The sequence below is a fragment of the Rhyacophila brunnea genome, unplaced genomic scaffold (genome assembly GCF_057557595.1).
Source record: "Rhyacophila brunnea isolate RB1 unplaced genomic scaffold, BYU_Rbru_1.0 scaffold_15, whole genome shotgun sequence".
In the NCBI taxonomy this organism is placed as follows: Eukaryota; Metazoa; Arthropoda; class Insecta; order Trichoptera; family Rhyacophilidae; genus Rhyacophila; species Rhyacophila brunnea.
The window spans coordinates 12,153,806-12,168,287 of record NW_028232806.1 but is presented as its reverse complement, the minus strand read 5'-3'; the positions used below and the strand labels follow the sequence as shown (position 1 = coordinate 12,168,287).

General features: G+C 30.9%; 1 protein-coding gene across 1 annotated transcript in view; it reads right to left on the bottom strand.

Annotated features, from left to right (window-relative positions):
* The window catches only part of spab (space blanket), a 90,265-nt gene that overhangs the window by 59,402 nt on the left and 16,381 nt on the right, over window positions 1–14,482 (bottom strand). Inside the window, exons 2-3 of the mRNA XM_085942998.1 lie at window positions 12,622–12,895; window positions 3,020–3,158 (exon numbers count right to left, since the gene is read on the bottom strand). Coding sequence (XP_085799124.1) covers window positions 3,020–3,158; window positions 12,622–12,807 — 325 coding nt within the window. The 5' untranslated portion in view covers window positions 12,808–12,895. The remainder of the gene's footprint in view (window positions 1–3,019; window positions 3,159–12,621; window positions 12,896–14,482) is intronic.

Here is a 14,482-nt window from a genome sequence, read left to right as displayed (position 1 = left end):
TTGTTACAATAAGTGCTATGTTTCAACAGCACCTCTCTTAGGTGTGCTGAATTTTAGAGCGAGATAGATAGTTTTGATCATTTAGACGGCTAACTTATTGTAACAATTATAACACTTTGATACAAACATAATATATGAAAACCACCCTCGATAGCTGCCAATAGCAGTTTTGTGTATAGAATAAATGCGCTGGTGTGATTATAGTATATCGATCGACTGTTGGTGTTTACGTATACCTCGTGGTTATTATGTAGACTGAAAAACAATGCTAGAAATTTCATATTTTCCTATACCAACTTTTTTTCATTTTTAACTTTAGAAAAATAATGTTATATAAATGAATTTATTATTTTCTTAATAATTCACAAACAAAAACAAAATTCATAAATTTTTCACGAAACGGAGCGACAGTCGTAAGGATTTCACGAACCAGAGCTGCGTTCTGCTCCACTCTGACCCATTTTTAGTTGTGCTTTAGATCAACAAAGCAGTGGTTGTGTCACAAGAGAAACTTAATAATCATTTAATATGTACTTACAATAAATAATTACGTTTATTGTTTAACAATCAGACCAAATACAATCTTGTAAATTGTGGTAAATACAATGTGATCTTTATACAAATCTAAATAATTTGAATAAATTTGAATAAGAAATCTTAGTAAATTGACTGATATTTCCAAAACACTTAAAACCTGATTAATTAAAACCACAATTTAAATAAGTAATAAATTATCAAATCTGTTCATTTGAGCAAAGTGAAAAGTTATTTCAGCGAAATGGAGCGTTTTAATTATGAATTTTAATGGAGGCATTTTAAGTTGCGGAATAAATTAATGTGTAGGTACCTAAACACACACAAAGCTTTGAACCTTAATACCACTAACTAAAAGAAGTTTCCATTTTAACTTTCAATACCTATTGAAATACGTGATATAAAGTGAGATTTCTCTCCAAAATATCAGGTGAAATAATTCCAGCGGTAAACAAAACCATCTTCTTAGCTATATCTTAATAAGACGAGAGATTTAACCAAATTCAACCTACGCATTTCTATAGAGTTTTGGATTAGACAAATCTATAGTGTAATATGGTATATACGGCGCTCCGTTGAAACTTGAAGAAGAATAATCTATCAAGATTCCACGGCTTATATCTGTTAAAAACGGTCCTTATTCTAGTTTTCCCATTTATACGTAACATTATTATAAGAAATCCAAGACATAATTAATTTATAACATAATAATATACCAGTAGCAATGGGAATAAATTCTTTCAGGTAAACTATCGGTGGAGAGAATTTATAAAGTTTTTGATTGATAGAGAAATTTCTGAATTCTTCTTATTTAGCACTGGGTGCCTAGTGTTAATTTTTAAGTTTTCTACATATCACAGTAAGGTACTTGGACTTCGTATATTGGTATTACGAGTATTACTATAGTATTATTTAATTAGTATTTAAAGATGTCGCTGATATGATAACGTTAATTACAATTACAATATATTTTATACTGATAATACATAATTTGAAAACACTTCTGAGAAATATATAACCACTAGAAAAATGTTAATTATTCGTTTAATAAAAAAATTGAAGAGATCCTGATACGTATCAGTAATGTTTGAGGTGATATTAATAATTTGATTTGAAATACAAAAACCCGATTGCTAAAAAGTAACGCAATTTAGAAAGCGTTTCAGGGAGTATTTTAAAAATTAATGGTTATCTTCATAGCAATTAGATAGGGCACGTATTGCTTAGTCGTCAGTGTATATGGACACGAATCCCGGGGGCGCAGGTTTGAATCGTACTGGGTTAAATATTTCTCAGAAGTGATTTCAAATTATGTAAGTTCAATAAAAGAAATGTTACATTCTTAAATCTTATTAATCATTCGTTGAATAAAAAAATAGTTTTTTTTAAAATAATTTCTTGTATTAAATATCTTCAGATAAACGATAGTTCTTCACAAGCGCCTAATTATCAGTTATTATTTTAACAAACATTCGCGAAATTGATGTATTGTCTTTGTGATATATTTGGAATCACTATTGCCAGACAGAATCACCTACAACAGTAAATTGCACTAACATTGCAATTAACATGATTACTTTATAAAACAATTATTTGTAATTAGAGATCACAACCCCGTTTTCAATTTTGGGTTTAATATTTTCGATCCCGATCTCAGTGTCCCTTGATTAGTAAAAACATTTGTCTAACGTTTTTTGTACTTACCAATTGTGGATTTAATAAAATATTATTATAGTTACATAAAAAATATTTTCGGGACATTATTTCCGAGAAATAACTATGTTAATGATATTATGCTTAATTAAAAACTATTTTTGGTAAATCCTAAAATAATCTTATAATGAAAATTATTAAATTTTTCACAAAAAAGAAAATAAGTGACAGTAATATTATTAGAGCACCTATCTCGCGCAATCTTAAAGAATAATACTGATGCTATAATAGATACCACTTTATTTTTTAATTAATATTAAATTATAATAACTAAAATCGCAATTTAAAAAATTTCATCATTTAACTACTACTAAATTCTAAAAATATCAATAGAAAAAATAAAAGATTCATCTGTCTAAAACTGGCATTTTCACAGTGATACTTTATATAAGCGAATCATGAACACCAATTGAAAACGCATCCAGGATTCATATATTATACCTTTGAGACGAATTATACAGAGCCGTGAGTGAGAATGGGATGTGGGTTATCAATTAAAATGTTATACCGCGTGTAGGTAATAGAATTGTAAAAATTTTACCATTGGTAAAACTTTTAAGGTTAAAATTGGACAGGCCGTTTCCAATGTATGCCAAAAATAAGGTTAGTTACTTCTTTGGGAACCCATGAGTTATGCTATTTTGACAACATTAAAAAAAATATAAAGCCAATCTCAGCTCAGCATTTTCAATCTTGGAATAACCATAAAAATCTTAACTTTAATATCATATTATGACGTTTTCACAATAATTTAAGATAAAAAGATGCTCACCTCCATCGACATCCACGCAGACGGACCCTGGACAGCAGTGCTCGTTCGCAGTGCATCGTTTTCCGTAGCAGGGTTCTTCCTCCTGTTCCAATCCATTGCCATCTTCATTTACGCTGTATCCATCGGCTGAGTTCATCCTCTGCACATGAAAAAAATATCCTTGAATTAGTTAATGTCAATTTTTGCTGTTAATCTGGCTTTGAGATCTTATGAATTCATAATTTGTAGAGAAGATTCGCTTTAAAACTATGCGTCAAAATAAATACTAAAATACTTATGCATAAACAATGATTTAAGTTATCCCATCTCCACCCGTCATGTATATGTAGCCGTGATTTACAGTACGGTCGCCATTCATCACGCTATAAACGTGTCGGAATGAAAAGATTTTAGTGTCACACTTCCTTGTCCGAAACCGAAACTGCACGGGACTGATGTAACAACCATGCACTATGGTGTTTAAAAAAATAAAAAATAATCTTGTCTTCCTTTGCTGTCATTTATCGTCAGTAACATGTAATACAACTAAGTATCCTCTGTATCCGTGTACTGAAACTCTTCGAAACAGGAGGGTCAGGAAAGTGATAAATCTATGGAAGATTGGAATCATTCTGTCCTCCATATGATGCAGCAAATGAAATCAATAAGTGGAATAAAAAATGTTCACGAATATATTTATTTGAACATTTACAATTTGATATTCGTGTTTTTTGAATTCCGCCGTGGATGTAAAATATTTTTCATGTACAATATTCTGATGTCTGTACCAGGCGGTGCCAAATTGGGTGAAAAATAAACTTAAAAAAGACAATGAAGGTAAAAAAAATATTTGTATGCAAGTCATTTTGTATTTCAGATTTATAGCAACGTTTACACTATTGTCATCATGTCAAAAAACTGCTAGCATTTCAACACAAATATGATTTTTGAAATATGGTGATACAGTTGAATATTAAAGATCTTCTCAGTGGAATACGAATCTACAAAATCTTTCTCATAGAAAAACTATTTTCATTTGTAGTGGCATTTCACCGATGTTTTACTGTTCTGTATGTGAAAAGTAAGCTATTCTTCTCATTTTGGTGCCGACCTTTATTGAAAGTTGGCGAACAAATAGCAATTGGTAAATACCAAGTAGAAAGTAAACTATAGTAAGTAAGTTAAATGAAACAGTAGTGTAGAAATAGAAATTAAACAATTCCAAACATCAAGACTTTGACAAAATCACATAAATATATTGTGCCCTCACAGGAAATCGAACCCATAGCCCCGATGAAAGGCCAGCGCCGTATGTACTGCACTACGAAGGCTGTCATATAGAGTTGTCAACGTTGTTTAGTATACTAACTAAATGAAATAGCCTTTAAAAGTTTTTGCATAAATTATGTATTTCGGATGCATAAATAAATATCTACCGATATCCTATAGCATTAAATTATTAACTACACGTTATCTAGGTAACCAAAATTAAGCATCATTTCAAAGAAAGTATAAATGTATACGCAACAATGTTAACAAATATAAACAATCCGTAAAATAATAATACATATTATTATTATTATTATAAAAATATACACATTTAGGTAAAAAAAAAATGTATTTTCAAAGAGTTATCCATTGGAATAGTTGTGTGGGAGAATTGTGGGCGAAAAATACGTACGTATCTCTTGGATGAATAATCTCCATAGGCTTTACAAACCTAATTTAGAAACCCTCTTTAGATTATCTATACACAAGATGAAGTTATCCAGCAGGTATGGTATTCTTCCTTCGAGGAGTTTCAAAAGGAAGAAAAGAATCTTAATAGGAAAATATCTTAGTTTGAAACCAGCGTGACGTAATTCTTTAGTACAAAGCTTTCAAAAATCAATTTAACTTCGATCTTTTTGTTTAGCGTAAAACAACTTCCATTATTACTAAAGGAAAGCTGTAATATATTATTGATTCTCCACCGTTTCCAAGCCGGAAACAGCCTCACCGCCATCTTTCACGGGCAAAGTTTACCGGAAATGAAATTTTGAGCGCGGTTGTTTCTCGCTGATTACTCTTCCGCGCAAACACATTTATTTCCGAAGAAAAGTCAGAAAATTCTCTAGAATTTTTAAAAGAAAAATCAATTCGTTTTTGTTTGCGTTGGCGTAGAATCTGAATAAATCTATTTTAAATTGAAGGATAATAGAATTTAAACTGGCAGAATGACAGAATAATGGCCAACCAATTTTAATTTTTTCCCTGTCTTATAAGTTCCATCTCTTATCAGTACATGGTTTGTTTTATCTACTCATTATGTGTAGTTTTCTGCACTCAGATAAAATAGAGGTATTTAATTCCTATTTGGCATCCAATTTAAGCCTAAGATAAATTTACGGGGGAGTTGGACTACTGAAAGCTATACTATTGGGTCTATCTACAGACCACCCATGTAATTGTTTATATATGCTATTTAATAAACTTTTTTTATTGAACAAATAAGACACAAGATTTGGGAATGTAACAGTCTATATATTGAATATACATACTTTGAAAACATCTCATGCATAATATACACATTAGAAAAAATAATTTTGTAGAAAAAAATACGACATCCGATGAGACTTGAACCTGTATCTGCTGGATTCGCGCCAGTATGCTTTTCCAATTAAGCTACGGGCATCTTAGTTAATTACGACGTAATTCAAGAACAAATTGATAACTACCTTAATTTAATAATATTATATTATACTATTATATACTATATTATACTAAAACTGATAGCTAACATTATAACGTAATTCGATAAGCATTTCATGTTACAACTATTAGTTTAAATCGTCGTAATTAACTAAGATGCCCGTAGTTAAGTCAGGTGTCGTATTTTTTTTCTACAAAATGATTTTTTCTAGTGTGTAACCCTAGGTATGCATGAGATGTTTTCAAATTATGTATATTCAATATGATATTTAATTTTCACATATATAATAAAAGCTGGTAAATTATTAAATTGTATGTTGTTAAATGTATGTCATCTCGACTTAAGCTGTACTTAAGTTATGTAAATTTAAAAAAGATCTTAAGTAGTTAAAAATATAATATATTTATACTTATAATATATATGTATATACGTCATAATATAGCCTTGATGAATATTTTTGTATATTTGACCTATTTATTTATGGAGTAGATTCTTCGGGGCCAATTCGTAAGCAAGGTATTTTTTTTTGTTCTTTTCTAAAATTGTCTTAAAAATCCAAATTATTTTTTTACGGTAACCAGTAAGTATCGCAATTTATTTTTATGACAAAATTGTTTATACTATATTTTTTATTACTGTTTATAATATAATGTTAATTTATTCTGCTTATCTAATAACCAATGAACAACCACAAAAAAAATCGTGTTGTGTACGAGTTTTAATTTATTTTTAATTCATTGTCATGTAGAGATTATCGTTTATATAAAAAAACAAGGATGTAATTATTACCCAGTCAGGATATCTACCAAAAGCACCAATTAAACTCCCCCATTAAAAATACTTTAAATTTAAATATCTAGGTACTTACCAAAAAATGGTAAATGAGACGAAAAATTGCCATTTATTTTTATTATTTTCTTTTATTTTATAATTTAGTTAGAAAAATAAATAATGTAAAAATTTGCGACATTATTATATAATCTGGAGGCTATAAAATTAGCCATAACATTGCTACGTGGGGAGTGGGACAACTGGACGCCAGGACAATTGTGTGCCGCACTGTTGAACGAAATAAATAGACGTTCGTTGCGATTTTATACAGAAAATAGACAAAGAACTTTAATCAGTTTCTATCTACTGCTTAGTAGTTTTAATTCATTTTACTCTTAACATAATGTTTTTTATTGTGGATTGAGAATTATCATGCCTGAGGCTTTATATAAAAGATAAAAGAACTCTCTTTTTATTGGAACACAATTAAATCATTATTTACTTGTGCATATTTAAACTCTCACTAATTATTAAATAATAATTTTAATATACATATTAAGTAATAATAATAATATATTTTACAAGCATATAGTATAATTCACAAACGTCTATTTATTTTCGAATTACAATCAATTGAGTGGTTCCCAGTTGACTGACACCAAATCGTCCTGTACCCGCTACGTGGAATTGTGTAAAAACTATTTTGTGAATTTTCTTAAAAGTATTAAAGGGGGACATGCTCAGCGTAGGTCAAAATGGAGCTTTTATTGCATTTTCAAAGCATGATCTTGGACATTCCTTAAACGTTGTAGATAATCTATTTATATAATTTTGAATAAAACATAAATTATACTAATGGTTTTATAAATGCGTTTAAAAAATAATAAATGAAAAAATCTTAACACCACTGCACATGCATGTACTGAAATATGACTATATTCTAAAATATTAGAGCGAGAGGTTTAAAAGAATACTATTTTATGTAATAAAAATGCTTTATGTAGTCATCAAATGTTTAAACTAAATATAAAAGATAATAAGGCTTCAAAATTATATAAATAGATTATCTACAACGTGTAAGGAATGTCCAGGATCATGCATTGAAAATATAATAAAAGTTCCATTTTGACCTACGCTGAGCACGTCCGCCCTTAATACTAAATATAATTTTTGCACAATTACTATTTTTGCTTAATATGTATATTTATTTGTCTATGCTTGCGCGGATTTTAATGTATCAAAAAACCCATTGAATTGAATAACTAGCAATAATTCTGTACTCGTTAACATTTTGATATTGTATTTTGACATATAATATGTATCGATTTCAGTTGATTGACAAACTTAATAATTAATTGAGCCAAGTTAATGTTTTCGTGTATTCCTTACAAAAAGAAAATTCTAGGTTTCTTGCCTAGTTTATTTAGTGGCTGTGCAAACAGAATGTAATACTACAACATCGATCATAATATTATTGTTGGTTTAATACTGTCTGGGGTTGTTATTATTAGTGTTATTGAAATTAGGTGTTGGCATAAGAACCTGTCGATAACAAAATTGTTGCAAATTAATTGTAAAATAACAGACTGAAATACTTTCAAGGAAACAGGCAGTGGCACGTTTAGTGACGCAGAGGCCTGACGCAATGACTGATTTTGCGGTCCCATACAATAAAAAACGAACAATCAAATTTTAATTGTCCCTAAATAAATCCATGTGTTCGAACGGTTTTTTTATTTTCTATAAATTATATAACCTTTAATCAAAATAAGTAAGTATAACTACTTGGTAATTTTTTTTTTACTTGAGACGTAAAAATAACTCGCTCTACCACGAGTGAACGATTATTAAAAATGAAAGTTTTTTGTTATTAAAACAAAAAAAATCACATTAAGTACTTAAGATTTGTTGTATGTTCGAGGCCCCCTTTTAAATCTTGTGATGACTCAATTGGGTCCTGTTGCATTACAGAAACACGCCACTGGAAAGAGGCTTTATGTTAAACTAATGTGTTTTTAAAAACTGAGAACTATACAGGATCTAATAATGAACTATTTTTTTAGTAGATCTATAAATCATGTTGGTTATTCATTGTTTGATAGAATTTAAAGCATAGTCAGATAGCGTAACTAGTTTAAGAATACTTCACAAAAATGAAACTTTAGTCGGAAGCTAAATTCATTAAGAGGACTAATCCGGTAAAAGTAATCTAAGATTTTTATAAGAATCTATGAATCAAGAAACCTAGGAGAAGAGACTTTCTAACGGCTTTTTTATACAACTTCTGTGTGTCACAAGGTTGAATAAGTTTTTTATTAACAGTGTTAAACTGACACAAGTCATAATTTAAAAAAAACACTGATGAAATAAGAAAATAAATATTTTCGATGACATATTCGCTGATCGTCAAAGCAATAAATGGAATCTGGTTTCAAATCCTTGGTCTATTGCGACTGGCTTTTATAGTTTTATCTTTTTATTCCGTTTACCTTTAAAGTGACCTTAAAAAAGATAATATGTTGCTCAGGATGTCACATTTTCTCCGAAAGGCTCTATATACCATATAATCAAACATCAAAATTCTATGAAAACATTCAATATAATAATTTTAATTCTGGTTTTTTGAATGCCATACTTTGATGTTGTTTTATGTTTTTATGAATAGATTTGACAGTCTTGAACACCAGAAGCTATAGTTTCCTTCCTGTGAGCAAACAAACCTATCCCATTCTTGTTATTATAATATCCTTTCATGAAAATTCTTCGAACATTTATTGAAGCGAAACAAAATAACTCGATTCGATTTACGCCTCAACAAATAATACAAGTAATAAACATGAAACTCTAACAATTATTATTATTGAGATATGAAGCAAATAAACTTTAAACTTAATTCTCTAAAATTCACCTCAATAATTATTGGAAATATATTTAAATGGAAAACTTATTTTACTTTGCTATCTAGACTTCAATCATAAATATTTGACATGGGAAGCGAAACTAGAAGAAAATTAAGCTTTTGTATTATTTACTTTAAATGCAAATAACTTATTCATTTCTTTTCTTTCAAAAACTAACTTTGCGCTTGATTTTTTCAGACAATGTAGTTCGTATCAAAGTCACATTTCAAAGAGAATAAAACTAGATTGTTTTTTTTATCATAGATTCAAAATAAATTCTTTGGTATTCGAAAAAAATCATTGCTAAAAATGAGCAAGCAATCGGCATCTAGGATTAAGGGCAGCATATAAAGATATTCAAATTTATTTATTTACATAATGTTCTTCTAAGAAAGAAGTAGGAAGAACACGTGGTGAAAACCCAAAAAGCTCTTATTTATTTGCATAGAGTGAAGTTGACAAATTCAAGAAATAGTATTAAAACAGTTTTGAAAAATAAAGAAATTGAAGCCGAATTGTAAAAAACTGTTTAAAAAGCGTATAAAAAGTAAAATTTAAAAAATTTTTAGTGCATAGAGGTACACCGAAAGAGATCATTGACCATATTCTAAGAATTTTTAAAACAACGTCCATTTAAACACAACGTGGGCAGATATCCGAAGCGACTTGGTTTAACACAGTTATTGCCCGCCCAATTGGCATTATCAATGGCAGATGAGTTCTGCACTTTCAAGAACAAATAACTAGTAGGTACTTCCTATTATAACTATGTGACATATATTCAGTTTACCTTATTTATTTTATTTTCATCACAAATCACTATTAAACTTTGGGTGGCAAACAGATAACCATGTTTAATTAGGTACCAACAACTCGACAATCTCTACACGATACATTCCACTCGCTGTGGGTACATTGGAATAAAGGTGCAGGGGTAGCCTTAAATTAAGCCAAACCAACGTGTATATACCATAATATCGCTATTTAAAATAATTTAATACATTATATAATATTATCATCAGCATTATTATTATCAGCCTGAATTAATTAGAATTGCAAATCAGGGTTGCTCGTACCCCATTTTTTTTAAAATTATTAATAACCATGTCCTTGCTTTTTTGTACAAGCTGGTTGTTAGTATTTTTGAACAATCACAAACACACAAGCTTTGAGAAAAACACACAAATATTGTGTCCTTATCGGGAACCAAACCCAGAACTCTCGGGTGGAAGGCCAGCGCCTTACGCACTGCACCACGAGACCCGCCATACCCCATTTAATACATTACCATGTCTCGTTGATTCTACAAAGGACCCGCGCACTTGGCCGCGTACATTATCCATACTTAGATAAGTCGCACTTGGTCTGCAGTTATAACCACTGGTGGAATCCTCACGAACCATTTGTTGCGACCCGTCGCACCCTAACCTAAATGCTGTATACACGCTTCCTTATTGTATTTTGTAAAGTTTCTTATTCGACGCCGCAAAATACTTTTATTTCCCGAAATAAAAATACTTTTTATGCTTCGGCGACATTATTGTTGTTTTTAATAAGGCTGTTCAGTTTTAATTGGCCCGTAAAACCTCTGTCTAAGACACGAACCATAATAATAAGAATATACCAATGGCATATTGATATTATACATATTATATATTAATGGGAGTTTTAGATGCAATAATGTTTTTAGATGCAATAATGAATATCATCATCATAATCAGCCGGGGTCTATCCACTGCTAGATGAATAGCTTAGCTCCCTCCACTCTTCCCGGTTTCTAGTTCTTTTCTGCCACGTACATCCACTGAACTTTATAAGTTAGTCGATCCAGCAAGTTTTAAGGCATCCCTGTGGACGTTTACCACTTTATGATAGTATTTGGTGTCTACTCGCCGAGCGAACATATCCAGGCCTCCTTAGTGATCTCTATCACTTTGCGTACTCTTGTCTGCTCCCTCATCGATTGGTTTCTTTTGCAATTGTTACGTGTTATACTTAATTGCACCTTTCCATGCCATGCATGTATTATATAGACAATCAGTCAGCTTAAGTATTTGGTAGCCGAAATTTTACTATGCTATTATATAAACCAACATCGCAAATACTTAGTTGAATTCAATGTTGAAATTGGATTATTAAAACTTATAAATCGCAACGAAAACACGTTTGAAATGGGGTAACGATTCGCCTTTTTAATGTATTTTAATCTTCATATTTTTCAATCTATATATAGAAGGTTTTCTTTGACGTTATAGAAAATAATTTATATTTTTCGTAATATTGACATCGTGCAGCATTCAATTTGTCAATTTATTGTCAAATAACAATAAAAAAATTAGTAATAATATTACTTACTCGAAAATATTTTTTCACTGAAATTACCCATTTTTATTTACATACGTATCCAATTGAGTATTCGCGTTTACTTTTGACGTTCTTTTCTCTGAGGCCAGTAGCAAAATAATAATGTGGAAAAATTCTTACAATACACGTAAAAAATACATAGACAATTCCGACTTTCGGAATAATAAAGTCAGAGCAAATATTTGTCTGCGGCTTTGCGGGAAATAATTCAGAAAAGCCCGCCTGAGTGGAGAATAATAATATACGCAATGTTCGAGCATTGAGATTGAATTTAATAGTAGTAGCATATCAGTTGTGCGTTTCTTTGAACATTCAAGTCTCATCTGATTTGGCGGGTTTTATGTGATAAATTTAAACAATAAAATTCTTCATTCAAAAAAAAAATATTTGTTCATGCCAATTTTCTTATTTAAATAATTATTTAGAGTGTTTTATCTTTTTCAATTATATCAGTGTTTCCCAAAGTGAGTACTACCGTTTCATAGTACGACACTAGAAGAGTGAAAACAATGAAAATTGAAACCGCTCATCTTCGACTATAAGAAATACTGTATCATGTTGTATTTTCGAGAAATCAGTTTTCATTAATGTAAAAAAACAATCATATTATGATTTTTCTTTAGTATGTGTCATTTTATGTGTTTTAATATGTATTTATTTCAAAAAAATAAAGTATGTTCTAATATACCTAAATATTGAAGTAAAACAATTATAAATTTAATCTCTTTAACGCGTCTACAAACATCATATAGTTTAAATTTAAAAAAAAAACTTTTATGGTGCCATCATACAAATTAATCGCACGATACACAGCATCATGAAACATTACATCCGTCCTGTCAATAACTTTACAATGAATAAATCTCAAAAAACTTGTATTATAGATTAATGGTTACCTGTAGATAAGGCTGCACTCTGTATTGTGACATCCCATGTCCGCCGGCGCCTCCGTATCCCATGTTGTTGAGCATTTCCGGTGTGAAGCGATTAAACAGGCCTCCCCACGCATGCGCGGCCGGAAGCCAGGCGACCGCCATCGCTGCCACGCATACGGCGGCCATTACGCGACATCCGGTAGCCATTTTCTCGACTATCTCTTTTATTGTATAGAGGTTTTATTTCTCTAAAAGCCTCTTCTGGCTTATTGAGCTTCTATGTAACCTGGCAGTTCTGTAAGAAAAGAAAATTACACATGAAAACTTATTTTAACACTTGTTTAAGTTGTTAACATGAACATTTTAATGAGAAAACTACGTTAAACAGCACATAGTAGATGAAATGTATATATATTAGGTATGTTATATGGAGCTTTCGTGAATATTGATCGACAACTTCTAAAGATCTTAAGTAATAATATAATGGTAACAATTCTCAATCCGCAATGAAAAAAACATTATGTTAAGAATAAAATGAATTAAAACTACCAAGTAGTAGATAGAAACTTATTAAAATTCCTCTTCTACGTTCTGTATACGTGTCTACGACAGTGCGGCGTTCAATTATACTGGCGTCCTGTTGTCCCATTCTCTACTTACAAGTATTGGTGCCTATTTACTTTCGATATTAAAAAAAGCTAATTATATTGTCAATCTTAGATCAAAAGCTCACAAAAGACGGCGAGACGACGATGCGTGTGCTGTTTTTTCGAGCATTGCTACCATACAATCAAAATACAATATAATATTGCATTATAATACTGTCGACTGTATAGGAGACGGAGGAGCGGACACTTTACACACTGACCACTTATTTGTCTTTTGTGTTTGTCGGCTCTCACATCTAAACTCGCCTCGTCTGCCGCACAGCCATAAATCAAACCTTCTAGGAACGTTGATCCGATGTTGCATACGTATTGATATTTGGATCCGGCGACTGGTGAGCCGGTATAGAAATGACCAATTCGTAAGTGCGTGTATGAGTTTTGGCGTCTTCGACTCGAAGCCCGAGACTCATGCAATTTGTTGATAGCAGCTCTAGATGTTTTTTTTTTCAAACTATATAGTCGCATTCGACAAATAGACAAATATACATAGAAAGATGGGGAGGGCTGGAGACTGGAGAGGAGCAGCCAGGGAAAGGAGCATGTGGAGGACAATTGTAGAGGAGGCCAAATCCCGCCCCGGGATATAGTGCCGAGAAAGAAGAAGAAGAAGTCGCATTCGACCAATCTGCGGAGCTCCGTTTGGCAACGTCTGTTTTGTGAATAACGATGACGTCACATTGACGTTTTCGACACATTGCAGACGTGGCGAGTTTATATGTGAGACTCGGCTTATTGGTCCTATCGATTTTAATTTCGTCAATAGATTATTTGTGTACATCTTCAACATAAAAATGTAAGCCCAAATATGCCATTGATCTACTTTTTGAGATAGCAAAGTGTAAACATTTAATTCCACTACTATTAACATGGTTTGCTATGCCTCGTAAAACTCTTACACATTCTCACCACGCCGCGTCCTATAAATTTCTCACTTATAGACACTTTTTTATAATACAATCATAAACTTTATAATAACGTAAAAATATTTTTCATGTAGTATAACAATAACACGTTATAAAGTTTTCATACTTTTTGTTAAGAAAACATAAAAAAACAAAACCTCCAAAAGTTACACCCACAGCTTAATATAATTCAACATTCGTCAGACATTGTTTATTCAAGTAGTTAAATAACTAAACTAAATAACTTTGCTAAATTAACCTTAACAATAGGTGTAATTTTCGTTCATAATATTATACATTAGTAGTGTTATT